Source organism: Narcine bancroftii, chromosome 1 (assembly GCF_036971445.1).
Source record: "Narcine bancroftii isolate sNarBan1 chromosome 1, sNarBan1.hap1, whole genome shotgun sequence".
NCBI lineage: Eukaryota > Metazoa > Chordata > Chondrichthyes > Torpediniformes > Narcinidae > Narcine > Narcine bancroftii.
This window is the reverse complement of record NC_091469.1, coordinates 12,278,459-12,300,232: the sequence shown is the minus strand read 5'-3', so window position 1 is coordinate 12,300,232 and position 21,774 is coordinate 12,278,459. Positions and strand designations below refer to the sequence as shown.

General features: G+C 37.0%; 1 protein-coding gene across 1 annotated transcript in view; it reads left to right on the top strand.

Annotated features, from left to right (window-relative positions):
- LOC138755216 (endoplasmic reticulum metallopeptidase 1) overlaps positions 1-21,774 on the top strand; it is a 95,062-nt gene that overhangs the window by 54,241 nt on the left and 19,047 nt on the right. The window contains exons 9-13 of the mRNA XM_069920805.1: positions 866-1,040; positions 10,994-11,184; positions 13,468-13,620; positions 16,407-16,606; positions 16,999-17,114. Of these exons, the coding sequence (XP_069776906.1) occupies positions 866-1,040; positions 10,994-11,184; positions 13,468-13,620; positions 16,407-16,606; positions 16,999-17,114 (835 nt within the window). The remainder of the gene's footprint in view (positions 1-865; positions 1,041-10,993; positions 11,185-13,467; positions 13,621-16,406; positions 16,607-16,998; positions 17,115-21,774) is intronic.

The following is a 21,774-nucleotide window of genomic DNA, read 5'->3' as shown; positions in this document are numbered from 1 at the left end:
AAGATGTTGATGAAACCACATTTGGAGTATTGTGATAAATTATGGTCACCTAGCTTGGAAAGAATCCTTAAAAGTTTTAAGTTACTTTAACTACATTGGGTTTGCCCATGCTGTAGAATGTTTTTTTAAAAAAAACTTGCCCCTTGCAGAAATTATAGACAAAGGTTGTCTGTCCCCAGTCTACATGTCCACAGAGGGACGGAGCTCCATTTTTAAAAATTAACTTTGGAAGAGGAGCAATTAAGTTAATAGATTAGTAATACAGATCAGTTCAGAGCTTTTGAGTTCAGATCCCTTCTGGGCAGCTGTGTAATTAAAATTCACTGAATAATCAACAACAATTCATCTTAGAATGATGTCCATAAAACCTTACAGGACCATTGTAAAACTCCACCTGGTTCACTAACATCCCTCAAACAGGCAAACCTGTCCTTGCCTGGTCTGGCCTTTGACTCCTGACCTAATCTGTGTTGTTATCTCTAAAATGCCTTCTGAAATGGTTGAGTAAATCATTTGTCTATGGTTGGTTCACTGCCACTTTCTAGGGAGCAGTTAAAGGGTAGTTAATGTTTGCTTTGCTGACCACACCATTATCCTTAAAACTGAAAAAAAATACCCAATTTGTTCTGTTTGACACAGTATTGCAGTGATAACTCCATTTGTGGGAAAGAGGAAACTGGCAGGAGAATCTCCCTTCTGCTGTAGGGTTTATCAGTCTCTCATTGTCAGCTGCACTTTGCATAGGTAACAGTCCCTTGAATTTTATTATTATAAAGAATAGGTTGTAAAAACAAGTATTTGTGATTTTTTGTTTTTGTTTTTTTTGTTTATCTGACACACTAAACTGATTTTTTTCTGTGCACAGAACGTGAACAAGTTTTACCTATCAGAATTGTACTTTGATGTTGCACTAACAATTTGGTGCTGCATTTTGATTTACTTTACCCAACGAGACCTGTGTTCAGCTTACGTACCAGCATTGTGGGTGGCTTTTCCTTTGCTTCTCAAATTGTTGATTGGCAAAGAGCTGAAACAAAAAGGTAAACTCTATCATTTGTATTCTTGTTATCATATTTATGGGTTTTGCATAATTCTGCCAGACTGAGACCACCCACCAATTGAAGGAACCACATCTTGTATTCTGTCTAGGTATCATTCAACTGGATGGCATTAACGTCGACTTCCCTGGTTTTGGTTAGTGCCCCCCTCTCCCATCTATCCCTATATCTCCTTTCCTTTAACTATCTCTCCCATTTTCTTGTCTAATTTTCACCCAGCCCTCCATTCACAGAGCAAGCCCACCTCTTCCCTGATCAATTCTCACCTTTCTTCTGTCCTTGTATTCATTTAACAAGCTTTGTCTGTTGTCTGCACTCTTTCCCCTGCCCTCCTTTCCTTCTCTACAGCCTTTTAATTCAGGTACCTGGCTGCTGCTTACTTGTACTTGAAGAAGGGGGTCAGGTCTGAAAAATTGATTAAATATCTTTACCTCTGATAGTTTTTGTGAGACCTGCTGAGTTCCTCTAGCAGTTCTGTGGTTTTACTATAATCACAGTGTCTGTAGACTTTCGTGGTTCAATTTATTTTTCAGAATATTCTTTGTGATGATTTCCCCCCCCCATAGATATATGTAGGGTATGGCAGCCGGGGCATGTGCCACTTGAAAGGGGGCGCTATTATCCTCGCCTCACCTGCCCAATATCCAACTCATGAGTGCAACAAAGAATCTCCATCTGACAAAAGAACTTCGAGGTATGGGCAGCATAAGTTCTTTAATGACACATTTTGCTTTCTGATGGAAATCAAGCCAGTGTCAGACAAGTTGAACTAATTTGTAAACGGTGATTCAAAGAGACCCATGAAGTTTATCGACTTGTCCCATTGTAAAGCTAATTCTAGCCATGAATAGATCAACAAACACTAGATAAAACCGAGGTGTGTGGTGAGGATCCTCTATGATTGTGCAGCTCTTTACATGCTTTATGAAGCATTTATTTATACATATTTGTAAATATAATTGTCAAGTTCGTCTATTTCATAAAATAAAATGTTTCTTTACTTTGGCAAGGGAGCGGCTGAATATGTGAATATTCTTAAAAGGCTATTAGATTAATGGCAGACTGTCTCAAAAAGGCATTGCCTGGGGTTAAACTGCAAAGCTACTGCCTGTTAGTCTTGATTTATTGCTGCTACTCAAAAGCGAAATATTAAAGCAAAGGGAAGGTCAAGGCCTGTTTTGAACAGAATTTGCCTGACTTTAGTTAATTAAAGTTGTAAGTTAAGGATGCTGCGGCAATGTTTAATTCCTATTAACTTAATTTATCATGACATAGTTTAATTTTTTTGATAAATATAGTGTTTTACCTTCTCTCTCCCTCCCTACTACATTGAAAGCATGCTGACACTGCATTCCTGTGTGGTTTGCCAGCTGTACAGCAGCAGATAAGAGGGATCTTCAGAGCATTATCAAGAGTGCTCCTTGTCCCCTTTGGAGGATTTATTTCAATCTCGCTGATTGCCTTCTCAGGAAGGCAGCTAATATTCTACTCACCCGTGGGGCCGTGGCCGTGCTACGCTAAGGAGTTTACGTGCTTTGAAAGAGCTCGCCACAAAAAATTAAAAAGACAAAGCTTAAAACCAGAATTTTAGCATCAAAAATGGATAAAACTAGTGCCAAACAACCAAGGCAACCAAAAGCAAAAAAAAAAATCAAAAAGCAACAGCTCAGCCCGGAACATTGAGTGGAAGCATGATGAGGTGTGACTCAGGAAGGGCCTTGGGACCAGCTGAACCCAGCAGAGCTGGGGGGGTTGGCACAAGATATAACCAACAACCTCAAAAAGATGGAAATTTTATGCATTCGTTTCACAAGTATGGAATCAGCGATGAGAGACTCATCGGAAAAGGTAACAGAAATCAAAGAGGTCATGGAAGAATGAATGACTCGTTCGGAGGCTGAGATGGACAAAACAAAAGACAAGCTAAAGGCACTGGAAAAAAAAGCAAAAACATGGGACACAGAAAAAAGGATTGATGGACAATGTCAATCATATGGAAAATTTAGCAGACCAAACAATGTACGAATCATTGGACTGAGAGAAGGAATAGAGGAAAAATACATGGTGAGTTTCTTTGAAACATGGACCCCACAAATGCTGGGACAAGACCAGTTAAATGCAAAGCTACAACTTGAAAGGGCTCACTGGACCCTCGGACCCAGAAGAAATGACAAACAGCAACCATGACCAGTTCTGCTAAGACTTTTAAGTTACCAGAAGAGAAATGTGATCTTGGGAGCAGCATATGAATATTCAAAAAAAAATAATGGCCCATTAATGGTGGCAATGGAAATGTCATATTTTTCCAGGACTTTTGCCCTGCTTTGGTCAAACAAAGAAAGGAATATGATAAGGTTAAGAGAGAACTGTGATCTAAAAACTTTAAATATTCAATGATTTATCCAGCAACGTTGAGGGTGGTTGTCTCAGAATGTAATCGATAAATTTTCAAGAATAAAGAAGTGGAAGAATTTTTAAAAAAGTTATGAAAAGATTAAAATTGTCAGCTGAAAGGGTTGAAAAGGCAATTTCAAAAAAGCACTAACTGAAAGATGTATCTTTATTTATATAAGTAGTACTGAGCCATCTTGTTTTCACTGTTAAAAGAAAAACCATTGTGGTTTATATGGAGAGCTCTGAAAGGATAGAAAGGTGGTAAATAGCAAGGTGGGAATTCAGATTTTTGGGGGAAGATAGTGCCGGGAGAGGAGCAGTTTTAAAAGATGGCGCTAAAGGGAGGGTTTCTTCTTCAGAAGAATCTGCGGGCTTTTTGTTTTGCAGGCTTCCAGGCACTATTGTCAACGTCACTGTCAGCTAGGGATGTGTGTGTGTGTGTTTCTTAAAGGAGAAATATGTGTTGGAAATGTCTTAAAAGGGAATTGTTACGACAGTATTTTTAAAAAAAAAATTGGGAAGATTTTATTGTTGTACAATATCTGTTTGGAAAAGTGGTATGAATAAAACACTAAAGTTATTAGTCTTAATATTAATGGGTTAAACAGGACAGTGAAGAGGAAATGGGTCTTGGCATATTTAAAGAAATTAAAAGTGGATATTATCTTTTTGCAGGAAACACATCTTATGAAATTGGAACATGATAAATTAAAAAGAGGGTGGGTGAGAAATAATATCTTTGGTTCAAAGGCAAAAGAGGTTGAGATTCTAATTAATAAAAATATACCATTGTTAATAGACGATACTTTGATTGATCAAGCAGTAGGTATGTAATGAATGGCACATTATAAAATGTATGGAGAAGCATGGACATTTATGAATATTTATGCTTCAAATTATGACGAAGTCTTTATGAAGAATATCTTAAAAACAGTAGAGGGAAGACAAAATATATTGGTTGAAGGGGATTTCAAATTTTGCTTGGACCCAATATTGATAAATCAACAAGAACAATAACAAGGGTGAAAGCAGCAAAAACCATAATCTAAATCTTATCCATGTATGGAGACAATTAAATCCCACACAGAGAGACTACTCTTTTTACTCAAGGGTGCACGACTCGCATACAAGGATTGACTTAATTTTAATGTCTGCCCAGTTAAAAACAGAATACCTGGCGAAGCTTCTATCAGATATTAACTAAAGCAATAATGGAAAACCAAGAGAATGTATACAGATGGTGTTTCAATACTACATTGATTAAAAGAATGGACCTCTGTGAATTTGTAAAGAGACAAATAGAAATATTTTGTGAAACAAATCTTCCACCAAATAATAAGTTTTCTTGTATGCGACACGCTCAAAGCATATTTAAGGGGACAAATTATTTCCTATACAAAGAATCTTGAGGGTACATAACAGTTTGGAGAAAGATATTAAAGAATTAGAAAAAACAAACCAAAGAACAGGAGTACAAGAAGAATACAGATTACTGGAGAATAAAAAGATAAGATACAATACAATACAAACATATAGGTCAGAAAAAGCTATATTTAAAAATTAAACAACAATAATATGAGTTGAGTGAATGTTTTAGCTTGGAAGATTAAAACAGAGGTGTTATCAAGAATGATAAATGCTATGAAAACAGACAGATACCCTAGTATATAAGCATAAAAATTAATGACATTTTTAGACAATATTACACAAAATTATAGAAATCAGAATTACTATGAGATGAGAATGAAATGGAAGAATTTTTGTTGAATGTCGAACTTCCAAAACTAGAAGAGAGAGAAAAAAGATAGAATGAGATACTCCCTTCACAAGGGAAGAAATCGTAAAGGCCCTAAGCACCCTACAGGCCAATAAATCACCAGGGAAGGATGGATTTCCACCTGAATTTTGTAGACAATTCAAAGAATTATTAATTGATGTCCTGGACCAAGCAATAGGAACATGGTCCCTCCCAGAATCCTTCTCAACCGCGATTACTATAGTGATACCAAAAAAGAATAGGGATCCACTAAAAGCTTCGTCATATAGATCAATATCCCTTTTAAATACTGATTATAAGATACTAGTGAAAGCGTTGGCTAATAGGTTAGGACAATACTTGCTAAAACTGATGCATGCAGATCAAACAGGATTTATTAAAGGAAGGCATTCCTCAAATAGACTAGGAAGATTATTTAATATAATACACATGGCAAAATCTGTACAAAATCCAAGTATTGCAGTCTCCTTGATTGCGGAAAATGCTTTCAACCATTTGGAATGGCCCTTTTTATTTAAAACACAAAAATTTGGTATAAGCAGAAAATTTATAAATTGGATAAAAACTGCAAGCTAAAATAATAGCAAATAATCAGTAGATCAAGCAGACGGGGATGCCCCCATCCCCTGCGCTTTTTATTTTAGCAATTGAACTGCTGGCAGAGATAATAAGAAGGGATCCGGATATAAAGGGCTTCAAAGTTGGACAAGAAGAACACAAAATTGGTGTATTCACCAATGATGTGCTATTGTACCTATCAGCCCCAGTTGAATCGTTGGAAAAATTACAAATAACATTAGAAAAATATATGAACAAAAGCGAGATAATGCCATTAACAAATTTTGAATATAAAATATATCAAAAAGTAAGTAAATTTAAATGGAAGATGGATGGAATAAAGTAACTTGGAATAGCAACTGACAATAACTTGCAAAATCTGTGCAAACTAAATTATGTTCCTCTTCTTGGGAAGATAGAAAAAGACCTACAGAAATGGAGAGACTTACCGATTACTTTAGTGGGAAGGGTTAACTGCGTCAAAATGAAAGTGATGCCAAGACTGCAATAACTTTTTCAATCACTGCCTATTTCCATTACCTAAAAACTTTTTAAAGCTACTTCACAACCATATTATAAAGTTCCTATGGAATAATAATGTTCAGAGAATTACATTGGAAAAACTAACATGGAACTATGAACTGGGAGGACTTCGACTTCCAGATTTCAAAGAATATTACCTAGCTGCACAGGCTAGATTTCTCGCAGCCTTCACTGAAGACAACCCTATCTTTAGTTCAAAAGGGAATGTACTCAATGGAGGAGGGGAAGCAAAGGAATTTATTTATAAATGGGGTGTCAAATCACTAAAGAAAAATATGGATAACCTAATTTTAATACATATGATTAGAACGTGGTAAGAAATTAATGAATGTATAGGGAAAAAAAGTAGGGATATCAAAAAAAAGCACCATTATGTAAAAATAAACATAGGCAGTATAATTTTAAATTTATGGTTTGGCAAAGGTATAAGACATATTAAGGACTGTTACACGGAAGGAACTCATGTCCTTTGAACAATTAAAACACAAATGTGGAGTGGCCAATGGGATCTCTGTTTTCTCCAGCTTAGATCATTCTTAAGAGAATGATGGGGACCAACGTTGACCCCACCTGAAATTAGCGAAAGTGAATGAACAGTCTAGATGGGAGTCTGACTTGGGTATGGTGATTTCAGAAAGAAGCTGGTCACATTGGTGTTAGGACAGCATGACATCAATTATAAATGCAAGATATGGACTGGTTCAGTATGGTTTTTTTTACACTAATTATATCTTGCCCCAAAAAAAGTTACACAGATCAAAAGCCGAAATTTCAGAGATGTGTTTCAAATGTGGGACTGAGACAGGAACATTTCTACATGCCACGTGGTCATGTGTGAAGGTGAGGCCATTTTAGCAAGAAAAATTAACGAGGATAACAGGAGTGGCCTTCACGGGCAACCTGGAACTATATCTATTAGGTACTTTTATGGAAATAAGCAACAAATTAACCAAATTTCAAATCTCATTTATAAAAATAACATTGGCGGTAGTGAAAAAAATGTACCGCAATCACTTGGAAGTACAACTCTCCTCTACTTATAGCATGATGGACTGTGGAAATGAACAGTTGTATACCTATGGGGGAAAAAAAAATCACGTAATTTGAAGAGCAAATATGACACTTTTGTAAAGGTCTGGCAGCCATACCTGTGTCAGATAGGGTCCCAAATACAGTAATAAAAATGAAAAAAATTTATAAAAGTATCCATTATTCATACAAAAATGTAGTATTCCCCAGTTGTACCCTATATATTTAAAATATATGTAAGCTCTGAATGGATCTGTATGTATGTGGGAAGGGACTGCTTTTGTTTTGTTTTTGTTGTGTTTGTAAGAAAAAGTTTAATATATTGTATATTTAAAATGTTACTATGTATATTTTTGAAAAAAATCAAAAATAAAATATCAAAAAAAGGTTTCTACTCACCTGGGCTATCATTTGTTTGACCTATTGCCCTCAGGTAGATGATATAGGTCCATTAAATCTTGGATGAACAGATTCGAGAACAGTTTCCATCTCAGAGCCATTTGAGAATTAACCTCAGCTAATTAATTAGTGTATTTGTATTTTGTATTGTTTTAATGCTGCTTTTTTTTAATTGTTTTATATGTTCTTGTATGTTGTACTTATGAGTACCACGGTTGCATTTTTAATTTCGTTGCATTTTCTTACACATCGACAATGAAGTACTTACTTGTCCCCCTCACTTTACCCACTCCCATCTCTCCTCCATCCTCTCCCTCCTGTCTCCCTCTCTTATCCCTCTCCCATCCTTATCACTTTCCTGCTCCCTCTCACCTCTCCCCATCTCAACTCCTCTTCCCCTCTCTCCCCCCCCACCCCCCCCCCCCCCCAGCATGTGAGACCAGCAGGAATCCAATCCTTGCTACATCTGCTCAGCAGGACCCCAAGAGCCCCATGCCCAGAATGTGCTGCACCTTCAACTAGCCAGTGGCCCTGTGTTACCAAATACTCTGGTCAGGTCAGCTATGTAATTAATCAGTTGACACTGATCTATATTACTGTTCCCAGTGACTCAGAGCAAGATTCATCACCAACTGCACATTCTGCCATGAAAAGAAAATAATATGTATGGGGGGGGGGGGGGGGTGAGGAATAACCTAAAAAAAAGTCTGTCAGTTCGTTCAGCTCCAAAACTTGAAACGTAAACCTACTTTGAAGCATTTCTTCCCTTTGATCGGACTGGTCAGCCACAAACGAGCCTGCAGCTGACGTGGACTTTTTACCCCCTCCATAAATCTTCGTCCGCGAAGCCAAGCCAAAGAAATAGCTTTAAATAATGCAATATAAACACAATGCTGAGGAAATTCAGCAGGTAAAACTGTGTACTTTACATAACAAAGATAAAGATAGATGATCAACCTTTTCAGGCTTGAGGTGTTCATCAAGGTGACCATCAAATAACGTAGTTAGTGTGTACACATGCTTTTACCCAATGTTTTAAGTATAGTCGAGTTACCATACAGTGGCTCAGTGACAAACTTTGGCCATTACAAATGGATGGATGGCAACCATGGTATACGGTCAGCAAGAAGCATCTTGGGAAAAGTCAAACACCTGTGAAGTTCTCGTAATTAAATTTTTGCATATCTTAATATAAAAGCAGTTTTAAATGCCCGAGTCACTGAGGTTTTCAGATGGATTTTGGGATGAACTGGTTGGTATGGTTGTTCATACAGTCGGTGTCAAAACTCAAGTTTGATGTGGGAGTAGATGACACGGGATGCAGCAGCCTTCTAACGGGTGTGTTGCCAATGGAAAAAATAGATGTGACGATGCCTTGAGCAGAGTGAGAAGAACTTGGGCAGGCGCATGAATAATGACAAATATCTTCCATAAACTAAATGTAGATGTACAGCATGGTAACAGACCCTTCTGGACCATGAGCTCGTGCCCCCAAATACACCAATTCACCTATAACCCCCATATGTTTTGAAAGGTTGGAGTGAAGGTTTGAAATAAGTAAGTTTTAACGGGTGGGGGGGGGGGGGAGAGGGGTGACGAGGCAATTTTACTGCTTGCCTCAGGTGCTATTTTCCCTAGATATGCCACTGGATTCCCCTTTGCAGCTCTTCTCATAAATTCTTAAACCACAGAAAGAGGCCCTTCACCCCCCCCATGTCCATCTGACATTTTTTGCCCACTTAAACTATTCTCACTTGCTCAGACTAAGATGGTATTCTTCCATGACATCTTTCAAAATTTATCTTAAATCTCATGATTATATTTGACTTCACCACATCTTCTGTCATGATTTCCAGATAGCAACCACTGTGTGTATTTAAAAGAAAATTCTTTGCCCATGAAATTCCTCCCACCCACCTTAAGCCTCACCTATGCTCTCTTGCTTTTGATACTTCTAATGTGAGCAAAACATTTACTATATACTCAACGAAGGGCCCAGGTCTGAAATATTGGTTACCCTAACCTTCCTATTGTTGCTGTTTGACCTGCTGTGTTTTTCAAGCTTATTTGTGTATTGTATTTGAATATTTACCCTCTCTATCTAAATCTCATAATTTTATATCCCTCTGTCATGTTAACTCTCCATCCTCTTGGTGGTGATCAGAGTTCCATCAACTAATGTGGGTGAGATTGAGATGGGGGAAGTTTTTGAGCCCTACAGAGAAATTCCAAATGGAATATAATGAACAGATGCTTCATTGTTGCTGTTGATTTGCATTCAGTTTTTTTGTCTCGTAATGAATTTCAACATGAGGTAGAACTGCACAAGACAAATAGACCTTTTGATATTTCTTTTTGGATGCAGTTTTACTTTCTTGATATGAAGTGAGTCAGTATTATCATGATTTTTGGAATTCTGCACAAAATAATTTCTCAACAGAAATGATGTGGTTTCATATTGAATTTCTTCCATGTGATTCTCTCTACAGGAAGAGAGAAAATTGTTTCTCTTTTTCTTCAGGTGAGGCATTGACTGATGCAGCTACATTTCTGTCATTTGCATTGCCTTCTCCAATCAGGCTGAAGATGACCAATTGTACCAATTTCCTTGTTTATTTTTTCTGCCTTTCACTGAGCAGTTTTTCCTGGATTTTTGTTTCCCTTTTTTTGCTCTCAAGTTGTTTACACACTTTTCTTGCCAATATGCTTAGTAATTAGAATGCATCTGCCAATATAGATACAGGTACGTGTATTTCCTCACTGATGTGTAGCTGAATAATTTGAAATCTGCTTTTGGGAGTCACATGATGCAAAATAACACAGTGGTTCTCCTGTTAGGAAGTGCACAGTATATTTTAATGTAGAATAACATGCAATAAATTAAATGCATATTTCTATTAAAATTAAGGATTTCTCAAATGCCATTTGGTTTTCTGTGATTTTTGTTTTATCCTTTTCTCTTCCCCACCCTTACTATGTGGGAAGATATTTGTCTGGTTTGAATATTAGAAGGGGTGAAAACATTATTTTTGCCTTGGGTGTGATCTAATTCTGGAGTGAGTATATTTTTCCATCAGTTATAGGTTTTCCTTATTTTCTAGCTGTTCCTTGCAAGATTAAAGGAATTGGAAAAACTTCTGAAGTAAGAAGTGTTTATATGATAGTGTTTAGAAGTTGTAAGGGAGAAAATGTTTTTTTAAAATGTTTAGATTTTATTTATTTCTGTTTGACCTAGGTCCAACGCTGAAGATAACGGCAATTTATTTTTTGGGCCTGTGTATTCCTCATCTTTTGACCATCTATCTATTCTGGGCTGCATTTGAAATGTTCACACCCATCCTCGGTCGCAGTGGTACTGAGATTCCTCCAGATATTGTACTAGCTTCCATTATTGCAGCAAGCACAATTATTCTAACAACTTATTTTGTAAGTGATGACGTTTCATGGCCTTTGAGCTGTGGATATTTTTTAAAAAAACAAAGCTAAAAATATTCATTGTTTTGCTAAATGAAAATTTACTCAGTAATATTTTTAAAAGGTACAATTGTCTTACTTAAAGTTTTGGGTTGTGTCCCTTTACAGCCCCCAAAGTTCTTCTGGTGAGGCTTATTTCACAGGTTTAAGCTGGTCTCTTTCATAAGCTGTAAGCAGAGAAATAAAATGGCTCTTTACATGGCACTACATAGAATGCTACCAGGAGGAAGGAGGCTGTTCCTCCAAACAGGTTTACATTGTCTTTGTTTTACATGCGCCTCATCACGGTTTGTTTCATCTCCCCTTCCCTCATCTGAATGTTTTAATGAGAATTGTCGAAACTAACAACACAGAAGAGGGCCTTTGCACCCATATCATCCATAAACTCATCCTATTTGCCTATATTAGACTCTTATCCCTCTACTCCTTTCCTATCCAAGTACCTGTCCAAATGGCATTTAAACATTGTAATTTTATCTGCAATCCTAATGGTACTAACCTTGTTTATTAAATGCATTGGTGATACATTGGAGATGTTCGCAGTATCCTCAAAATAAATGTTTGCTGTTCCATTTGATTGAGATAGTGAAGTCTATATCACCATTAATTGTTCCTCCTTTCCAGTTTTCTCCCATCCTTCATTTTGAGTTGATGACTTTAATCACACACAAATAAATTATAAGGTCCAAAGATAACCAATATATACATTTTGTGAAGACATTAAATTGCAGTATTCCTATTTGGGTGTGGTGTGCCAATTTATTCTCTTCGCCCCCCCCCCCCCCCCCCCCAAGTGTTTCTGTGGAGGTTAAGAAATGAATTTGTGCAAAATATTTGCAGGTTAGAGCATCCCACTTAATTTTACAATGCAAAACCAAGCCCTTCTGCCCAACTTGTCCATGCTGATCAAATTGTCCATCCAAGCCAGTCCCTTTCGCCAACTTCTTAAGATGGTAAATGGGCAAGTTCACTGGAATGCAAAATATTCAACAGTTCCACAGCATTCAAAGCATCTCATGACTTAAATATCAGAGGAGGAACACTTCAAAGAAAAGCCAAAATATTTTCCGACTTGTTATGCCACATCCAAGTGTGCCAGTCCTTCAGATGAGGTCAGGGATTTGAGTTTGCAAGACACTGGCAGTAGTGTTGAGGAAAGAGGAAAATATTCCATTGGGAATGGCTTCACATGAGTTGGGCTGGGACCAGTGTAAATTGAACAATAGGCTGGAGAAGAGGACTGGATGGGAGAGTTGGGGTGCATCTGGTGAGGGAAAATTACTCAAGTCAAAGTGAGGACACAAGGTGTTTGTCCAGGCTAACCAATGTCTGCCCAGCTGTAGCTCTGCCCAATATCAATGTGCACTGGCAAGTCATCACAGTTGGGGAAAGATTGAGCTGCTGGTGGAACTCAGCAGGTCAGGCAACATCCATGGGGAGAAATGGCTGTTCTATATTTTGAAATGAGACCCCTTGTCAATCAAAGGTCCTGACTGATCAATTCCTCCAACTTCTCATAGTTTGCTCTATATTCCAGCATTTGTTTCTCATCATTATTGGGGAGATTGGGGAAGTTTTAAAACCTCAAACTATCCCTTTAATCTTTTATTATCAGACCTTATTTTCAGTTTGGATGAAAAATGGTCACAAAATCTATCAGATAAGGCCATTATTTTGTGTTTTGTAATGGAAAATACATATAATTAAAAATAAAAGTTTTGGGGCCTGTGGAGAAGTTTGACCTGCCGAACTTGTTCTGAGTGGGACATTCAAGTTTTTGTCAGTATTTCAATTTAAATTTAGACATATAGCATGGAAACAGCCCCTTTTGTCCCATGAGCCCACGCTACCCCCATAGACATGGGAGAGCATACAAACTCTTTACAGACTACGCCGGATTCAAACTCGGATTGCTTACGCTGTAACAGTGTTGCGCCAACTGCTACACTAACTGTGCTGCCCACTTGCTCCAGTAAAAGCTCTTCACTTCTGATGTCAAAGCATCTCCAAGTTCAAGTGACTTCAAACCCCTCCAGTTCCTCCCTCCATTTCCATCCAACCCCATTGCTACTGATTTCCTCCTGGGCTTTGTATGATAAGAGTATTGCTGTCAACAGCTTGGCACTAGTTTGGTGCAGTCCCAATGCCAGTGGTTTGACCTTGGCAATCCCTGAATCCTGAGGAAAGGTTTTGTCTTGTGTGATCAGCTGTTTACTTTCAAGATATTTTCTCCAGGTGAGCCTGATTTACCTGTGCCGCAGTACGAGACGGACTCTGCTGAGCTTGGCGATTGTGTTTTTTGTTTCTGCCACCCTGGTGTGTAGTGGAATGTTTTTCCCGTATTCGGGTGATCCTGCTGAACCACACCCCAAACGCATCTTCCTGCAGGTAAGTAGTTCTTGAATTATTGCAACATGGATTAATGTAAAAACATAAGGAATAGGAGCAGGAGTTGGCCATTTGGCCCCTGGAGCCTACTCTGCCATTCAATGAGATCAGAGATGATCTGGATGTGCCCATCTTAATAGGTAGTTCTAGTAAAAGCATCAAAAGGTGGGCAATGTGTATTTTGTCTGATCTTTTCCACTCTTAGGGAATTGTGAATCTTCATGGTCAGAGGTTTAGTGAATCTTGTATCACAACTAATTTAATTGCAACAAGGCCACAAACTGTATTGGGTTTTGTAAGAGTGCGAGAATATTCCTTTGGTTCTTCAAATAAAGACGACGTAGGATATTTTTGCCACTATCTGAAAGGGCAGATAGGGACTTGTCCAAGACACAGCACCTCTGACAGGGCAGCTCTTCCTCAGTGTTGGCTGGAATGTCGGGTTACGTTGGGAACTTGTGTGGGGATGGGATTTGAAGTCTTATCACTTCTTCTTGTGATCTGAAGGTTTGTTGAGACAGGACTGGTGCACAGACACTCAAATACTGGGCCAATTCTGAACGCTGCAGTGTAGTTATCAATGGATCTTGAATCTTGAATGTCTGATCATAGTTTATTGTGTATGATCTGTTAAACTATTTGTAAGCTCACATTTGTCAGCAAATGAGTGCCTAGAAACTTCCAGCAGCATCTCCCACTCTGAAACTTCATGTGCCAAGACAGCTGAGGGCAGCAGACTACAGTTCTGACCTGCAAATGTGTTGGTCTAAATACTGCAACTCCCTACCCAACTTCACCATGGAAGTGCCTTCATCAGAAGGTCTACAGTGCTTCTACACTGTGGCTCTCCTCAAGGGGAATTGATGCTGGGCAAAACATGTTGGTCTTCCCATTAATGACTGGATCCTGGAACTAAATTGATACAAGAGATTTAAGGTGGTAACCTCCAAGTGTTGAAGAGACTACATGGTAGTGAAATAAATCTGTTGGTATCAAGTCTTTTTTGGGTCACAGGCTTGACAGGTAGTTGTGACAAGTTGGTTTTAGGAAGTAGACAAGGAAGTCTGCAGACACTGGGGTCGAGTGCGATACACAGATGTGCTGGAGAAACTTGGTAGGTCATGCAGCATCCATGGGAAGCAAAGGATAACCATTGTTTCATTTGTTACCCTTTGTTTCCTATGGTGGGAGCTGTGTGACCTGTTGAGTTTCTCTAGCATATTTGTGTATTGATGTCAGGAAGTGGTGGGTTGTCTCAGGCAGGAGGTTGTCTATTTTTGTTTTTGAGCTTTCATGTCGACATGCTATTTGGGTTTAAGTCTTATTTTCAATTTAAGATACTTTAGTGGTTGGGTAGGGGGTGAAGCAGGAACTTGGGGTTTCATTAAGCCTCAACGGCTTACGGTGGCAGTACAGAATGAGTGAGTGGATAGAAGAGGATTTATGATGAGAGCTTCACTGGAATCTCCATGAAATCCTTGGAAAGGAAGTTAAAATCTACCTGATTTACTGTGGCAGTGGGCGCTACCAGATAAATTTTTATCTCTTACAGTTGGTAGCTTTGTTTGCCAGCCCTGAGTGGAATGAAGATTGACAATGACTGGATAATTTTCTTTAATAAATTATTGTCAAGCAAGGAAGACAAAACATGGCCACTCTTTTTCCTGATAGAATAAGTAACCAAGTGTTGAAACCGTTCTGAGGAAGGGTCTCCGACCGACAGGAACTCTTCCTCTGGGCACAGATGCTGTCTGATCTGCTCAGTGTCTCCATCATTTCCTGCTTTATTTTGGATCTTGATCATCAGCTGTTTTATTTGTATTTATCATTGACACTATTGAAGATTGAGCATTCTGCTTGAGGTAATGGGATATAACCTTTTAACACTGATAATTGGCCTTATTGATTAATTTACTGGTTTAATTTATTGAGGGAGTGAAGAGTTTTCTGAGAAAGGCATGCCTGGTTAGCAGAAGGCTTTACCTTTGCACCTTCTAGCTGTAAGTTTCTTTGAGAGTAAAAACAGCTGCACATCTGTAATATTGGTAAATGTTGAGACTTTTTTTGCATCACTATTAAGATTAGTTATTGACAATAAAAGGAAAGCAAGGCAGCACTGAAGTTTTTTTTATGTCCCCAGCAACAATTTACTACTGTAGAAAGGAGAGGGAATAAAATTTAAATATTCCTTTTTTGGCAAGGGAGTGTAGTTGACATTGGACTAATGCATGACGAACAGAGCGCCAGCTCTTCTAGTGAGTTTAGGGAGAATTAATGGATGATCTGATTATCGTCTCAGTGCTATTAGTGGGAGTTTGCAGTGTGCAAATGATGGCTCTCTCTCTCTCTCTCTCTCTCTCTCTCTCTCTCTCTCTCAATTTAAGATACTTTAGTGGTTGGGTAGGGGGTGAAGCAGGAACTTGGGGTTTCATTAAGCCTCAATGGCTTCTCTCTCTCTCTCTCTATATAGCAACATTGACTTCACTTCAAAAGGTAAATTATTGGCTTGGGACTTTGAAGAAAACATTGTAGATGCTATATAAATTTTAAGTAATGTGCAAAGTTGTTAAATAATTGGGGCACTAAAAGCAGGGTCATATTTGTGCAGATGAATCAGCTCGTTATCAAATCTTCATTTATTTTATCAACCTTCGTTTTCCCATTTTGGTTTGGACAACGAAATTTGGGAAAATGTACCTTTATCCAAGTTATGACACAATATGGTAATTGATTCTGAAATGGAAGAGATTTGTAGGGTGAAAAAGTGATTTCCTTTCTATTTCCAGCATACGACACGAACATTCCACGGTGTTGATGGAGAAATAGTCAAGAAAGATTCTGGCATATGGATTAATGGATTTGATTACACCCTCATGTCTCATGTTAGTCCATACATTCCTGAAATAAATGATGCAGTGAGGAGTTCATGTGAAAATGGCCCCTTTTGTGGATTTCCTTGGTATTTGCCTGTTCATGGTTTCATCAGGTGAGAAATTTGCTTTCCTTGCTTATTTCCACTTCTTGCTTTTAGACTTTGACTTTAGACAGGCAGCTGTCCAAACGTTAAATGATTCAGATTTACCATGTGTTGAGGCAGGAGCTGTGATGACGGGTGGGGGAAATGGACATCCCAGCCAACCCTTGCTTTGTAATGGGACGCCTGCCTTGATCTCTGCCCTTGGTCAGGGTGCAAGGGTCAAATGTATTTTATACAGTCAGCAGTGAGTCTATTTCTACAGAGCAGGCAAAAGTACCATTGCATTGGTAAGGAAGCACTATTATTTCTTGTAATACCATCAGTTAATATACCGTACTGTTTTATGTAAATATCTATGTTTTTAAAAAAAAATATTCACCATTTTTTTTACTGTTTTCCAGGAAAAATTGGTATCTACCTGCTCCAGAGCTTCCAATCAGGGGACCTGTTGCTTTCAGAATGATTTCCAAGTATAAGCTGCCTTTGCAGTCTATAAACATGACCTTTGAGGTGGATGGTATGATTAAATTTTAATTTCTCCATAACATACATTCTGACTCAATCTAAAAATAAAACCTGCTGTCTCTGGACTGCAGATTCTGTGCTCTTGCTAATTCTACATTGAACACAAATGCTTTTAGCAAATGTAAGAACAATGGTCTGAAATCTGAGAATTTGCGTTTCTTCCCCATTATCTCAAGTATTTTCTATTTTGGAGTATTCATTTATTTTTGCTTTGAATGTTAAAAACAATTTTGTTTTAGTGTTCACAATGATGCATGACCTTGAAGTTTTCTTTTTTTATTTTGTCGTGCCCATAGTCTTTCGGCCTTGTGAAAGGGTTTGAGATGAGAGATTGCGGATGCTGGAAATCTTGAGCAATGTATGAGAGTTTATTATTGTTAGATGCACAAATGCAATGTGCAGCTTCATTAAAATAACTGCTGCACCAGCCTTAGTATGAATTAAATTACCATAATATGCCAAGAGACCGACAAGAGATAACATCTCTCAAGATTGCCACGCAGGTTGATAGGGTACACAAGGCTTATGGTGGGTTGGCCTTCATCATTCAGGGGATTAAGATCAAGAACTGTAAGATAATGTTGCAGCTCTGTGAAACTCTTGGAATATTGTGTTCAATTCTGGTCACCTCATTACATGAGGGATGTGGGAGCGATGGAGAGGATGCAGAGGAGATTTACCAGGTTGTTGCCTGGATTGGGAAACGTCTCTTACTGTATGTGGCAAGTTTAATGGAGCTTGGAGTGAAGAGAAGAAGAATAGAAGGCGACTTAATAGAGGTTTATAAGATTTATGAAAGAGGAGGCCAACCAGCACCTTTTTCCCAGGGCGACAGTAGCAAACATCAGAGGACATCTATACAAGGTGAGGGAAGGAAAGTTTAGGGGGAGATGTCAGGTAGGTTTTTTTACTCAGAGAGCAGTGGGTGTCTGGAATGCATTGGCAGGTGTGGTGGTGGAGCCTGGTATAATAGGAACATTTAAAAGACTTGGGGACATGGATACAAGAAAAGCAGGGGGTTATGGGTATAATATAGGGAAGGTTTAGTTTGCTGACTGGGTTTGTATAGGTCGACACAACATTGTGAGCCAAAAGGCTGTAATGTTCCATCTTCTCAATACAGGTACTGTCTACCCTGCTTTACGAATGAATACCCGAATTACGATAGTTTGTGTTCGTTTTTACGAAAGGATTTGGATGGGTTTTTGCTTTTACGAAAATAGCCTACAATAGTCGTGAATAGATCTTTGCCTTATGCCATTTTGGCTTACGAAAGGTTTCATAGGAACGCTCTAGTTTTGTAAAGCGGGGTATACCGTATAAAAAAAGATAATCACTGTTTAGGTTCACATGTTTAGGTATTGCTGTATTCTGTAAAATTTGTAGTATAAACTATTTATTAAGGTTTGTATGATTTTTGAACAATGTTTTCCATGAAGCATTATTATATTTTAAAATGTCCATGATTGCCCTGTTAATGTGCTATTATGGCTCTTTCTTGCATTTCCATCAGTTTTGGCTTGCTCCACACTAACATCTAATGGGTATCCTCTGTATTGGATTTGGCATATTAGAATCCTTTTTGCTAACTAGAGCAAACAAAGAATGGTGGAGGAATTTGGCAGGTCAGTCAGCATCCATGGGTGGGAAATGGTTGGTCACAATTTCAGGACCAAGGAACAAAGGTGAAATACATATATAAGGGAGAAAGAAGCTGAGGGAGGCACCCAGAGGTGATAGGATACCTTTTTATCATTTATCATAATCTTGATAATGGGTCCCTACCTGTTACATTGGCTAACCATTTCTACCCATGGATGCTGTCTGATCTGGTGAGTTCCTCCAATAATTCTTGTTTGCTCAAAATTCCAGCACCTGTGACTTTTGTGTTTCTCAATGTGGTCCATGGGTTGGTTGTAGGTGGCCCATGGTCTCACAATAAGGATATAATGAAGAGGTTGTATGTAGAACAAGGTTGTAAATTTAATGAGGAAAAAGAAACAAAAAATCTCAAATTTCCCACCAAAACAAAAAAGTCTCATCTATGTTCCGGGCAAGGGCTTAAAACTTGTCAATCCCTCAGCTGCTCTGTGGTTGAGAACTACTCTTTAAGAACAATTATCTTTTTTTTTGAATATTTTATTTAAAGAATTAAACCATGATGTATATAATTAGAAAACAAATAATACATATGGTCAAGAAAAATACATGGTATATATAACACACCCCACCCCTCCTCCCCCCCCACCCTTTACCCAATCCCTCCTAACCAACTAACCTAAACCCCAAAGAAAGAAAAGAAAGAAAGAGAAAAAGGAGATATAAACCATAATAACATAATTATTTACCATTGATTAGAGTAACACCACTACAGCACGGCCGGAGAATTCAAAATTTTAAAACCATATATTCCAAATAAGGGCTCCAAATCTTCAGATTAAAAAAAAATTATCATTTAAATTATATGTTATTTTTTCCAAATCTCAATTCCACTTGTCATCTATGTCTGCTCAAATCGGTCTCATTTTTCCTAGTGATCGCTAAACATTTTCTGGCAACAGACAATGCTAATCTCAAAAATGCAATTTGAAATCTAGAGTCTCAATTCTAAACTCAACTTTTTAATATTACCTAACAAAAATACTGATGGATTCCATTAAAATTTAACATAAAAATAACTTCTAAAAATTTTTTTAAGTCGTATCGAAAAAGATTTTACCATCTTACATAACCAAGTAGAATGTGAAAAAGAACCTACATCCTTTTGACATCCAAAATATAAATCTGAAGAAATTAAATTATATCTCTTTAATTTTTCTGGAGTTAAATATAATTGATGTATAAAATTATAATGAGCTAATCTATATCTCACATGAACACTTTTAATCATGACTGTCTTTACATAAATTTCTCGAATCATCCTGATTAATTGCTATCCCTAAATCTTTTTTCCCCTTTTTAACCTCGATTTATGTAAATCTAACAGGCATTTTATTTTGTAATAATGAATACATTTCAGATTACAAATCCTTTCTTCCTATCTTCTGTAAGTAAAATTTCAAATTGAAATGGTCTTGGTAACCTTAAAGTATGTTCAAAATTATCCAATAATAAAGCTCTGACTTGATAATAACAAAAAAGAGTATTTGATGATTTCTTTGGAAATAAATAAAATAACAAGCTTCGTAACAATCTTTAATTCCCTTTTGGTCCCATAATTTCAAAAAATGATTATTAAGCATAAAAGGAAAAAGTTTATTCTGATATAAAAGTGTCTTACTTGAAATTTTCTATTGTGTATCGCTTCATTTATCATACTCCATAATTCCATTAAATGTATCAAAATAGGCAAATTATAATTATGCAATAACTTAGAATTCCATTTATAAATAAATTGATCCATCTTTTCACCAATTTGAGATAATTCAATATTTGCCCATACCAATGATTTTCCAAAATCAAACATTTTATTAATAAATTTTAATTGTGCCGCTTTATAACAATTTTGAATTTTCAGAAGCTGTAAACCTCCTAATTCATATTTCCAAGTTAATTTTTGCATAGATACCCGTACCATTTTATCTTTCCATAATAATTTCCTTACAATAGAATTCAAATCTTTAACATTTTTTTGATGCACATTTAAAGGAATGGATTAAAAAAGATATTGTATTCTAGAAAAAAATATTCATCTTAATACAATTAACTCTTCCTATTAATGTTATTGGTGAATCTTTCCATCAATTCAAATCATTTTTAATTTTATAAAACAAAGGTAAATAATTAATACAGATGATTAAAAAATAATATCTTAATATTATCTTTAATATCTAATTACTTAATTTGGTCCAACCATTTAAATTTAACAATATTTTTACAAGTATAATCCACTTCAACCAATGACATAATTTTACTTTTTCTCCAATTAATTTTATAACCAGATATTTCTCCATACTGTTCCAACTTCTGAAGTTCTATTAAGTATATCAAAACATCATCTGCAAATAAATTCATTTTATATTCATTAGATTTCACTTTAATAGCCTAATATTATGATCTTTGGCCTTATTAATTGATCCAAAAGTTCAATAACTAATGCAAAAAGAGCTGGTGACAAAGGGCATCTTGTTTAGTATATCTTTCCAATGTAAATGGCAAAGATGTCCACCCATTCATCACAACTCTAGCAATAGGATTTTTATATAAAGCCTTAATCCAACCAATAAATATTGGTCCAAACTTAAATTTTTCCAATACTTTAAATTAAAAAAAACCTCCATTCTACTCTATCAAATGCCTTTTCAGCATCTAATGATATGATCATTGGTAGGTTGGATTCCTCCCGAAAAATACGAATCAAAGAAATCAGGTTCACGATATTATCTGCAGAATAACGATTTTTAATAAATCCAGCTTGGTCTAAGTGGATCAAAGCTGGTAAATATTTTGCCAATCTATTTGCTAGAACCTTCGTTACAATTTTATAATCCACATTTAACAATGATCTATAAGATCCAGTTTTCAAAGGATCTCTATCTTTCTTAAGAATAACTGTAATATTTGATGAAAATAATCCAGAAAAGAATGAACCTCCGTCACTTGTTCCAATGCTTCCATTAATAAAGGTATTAATAAATCTTGAATTTTTAAAA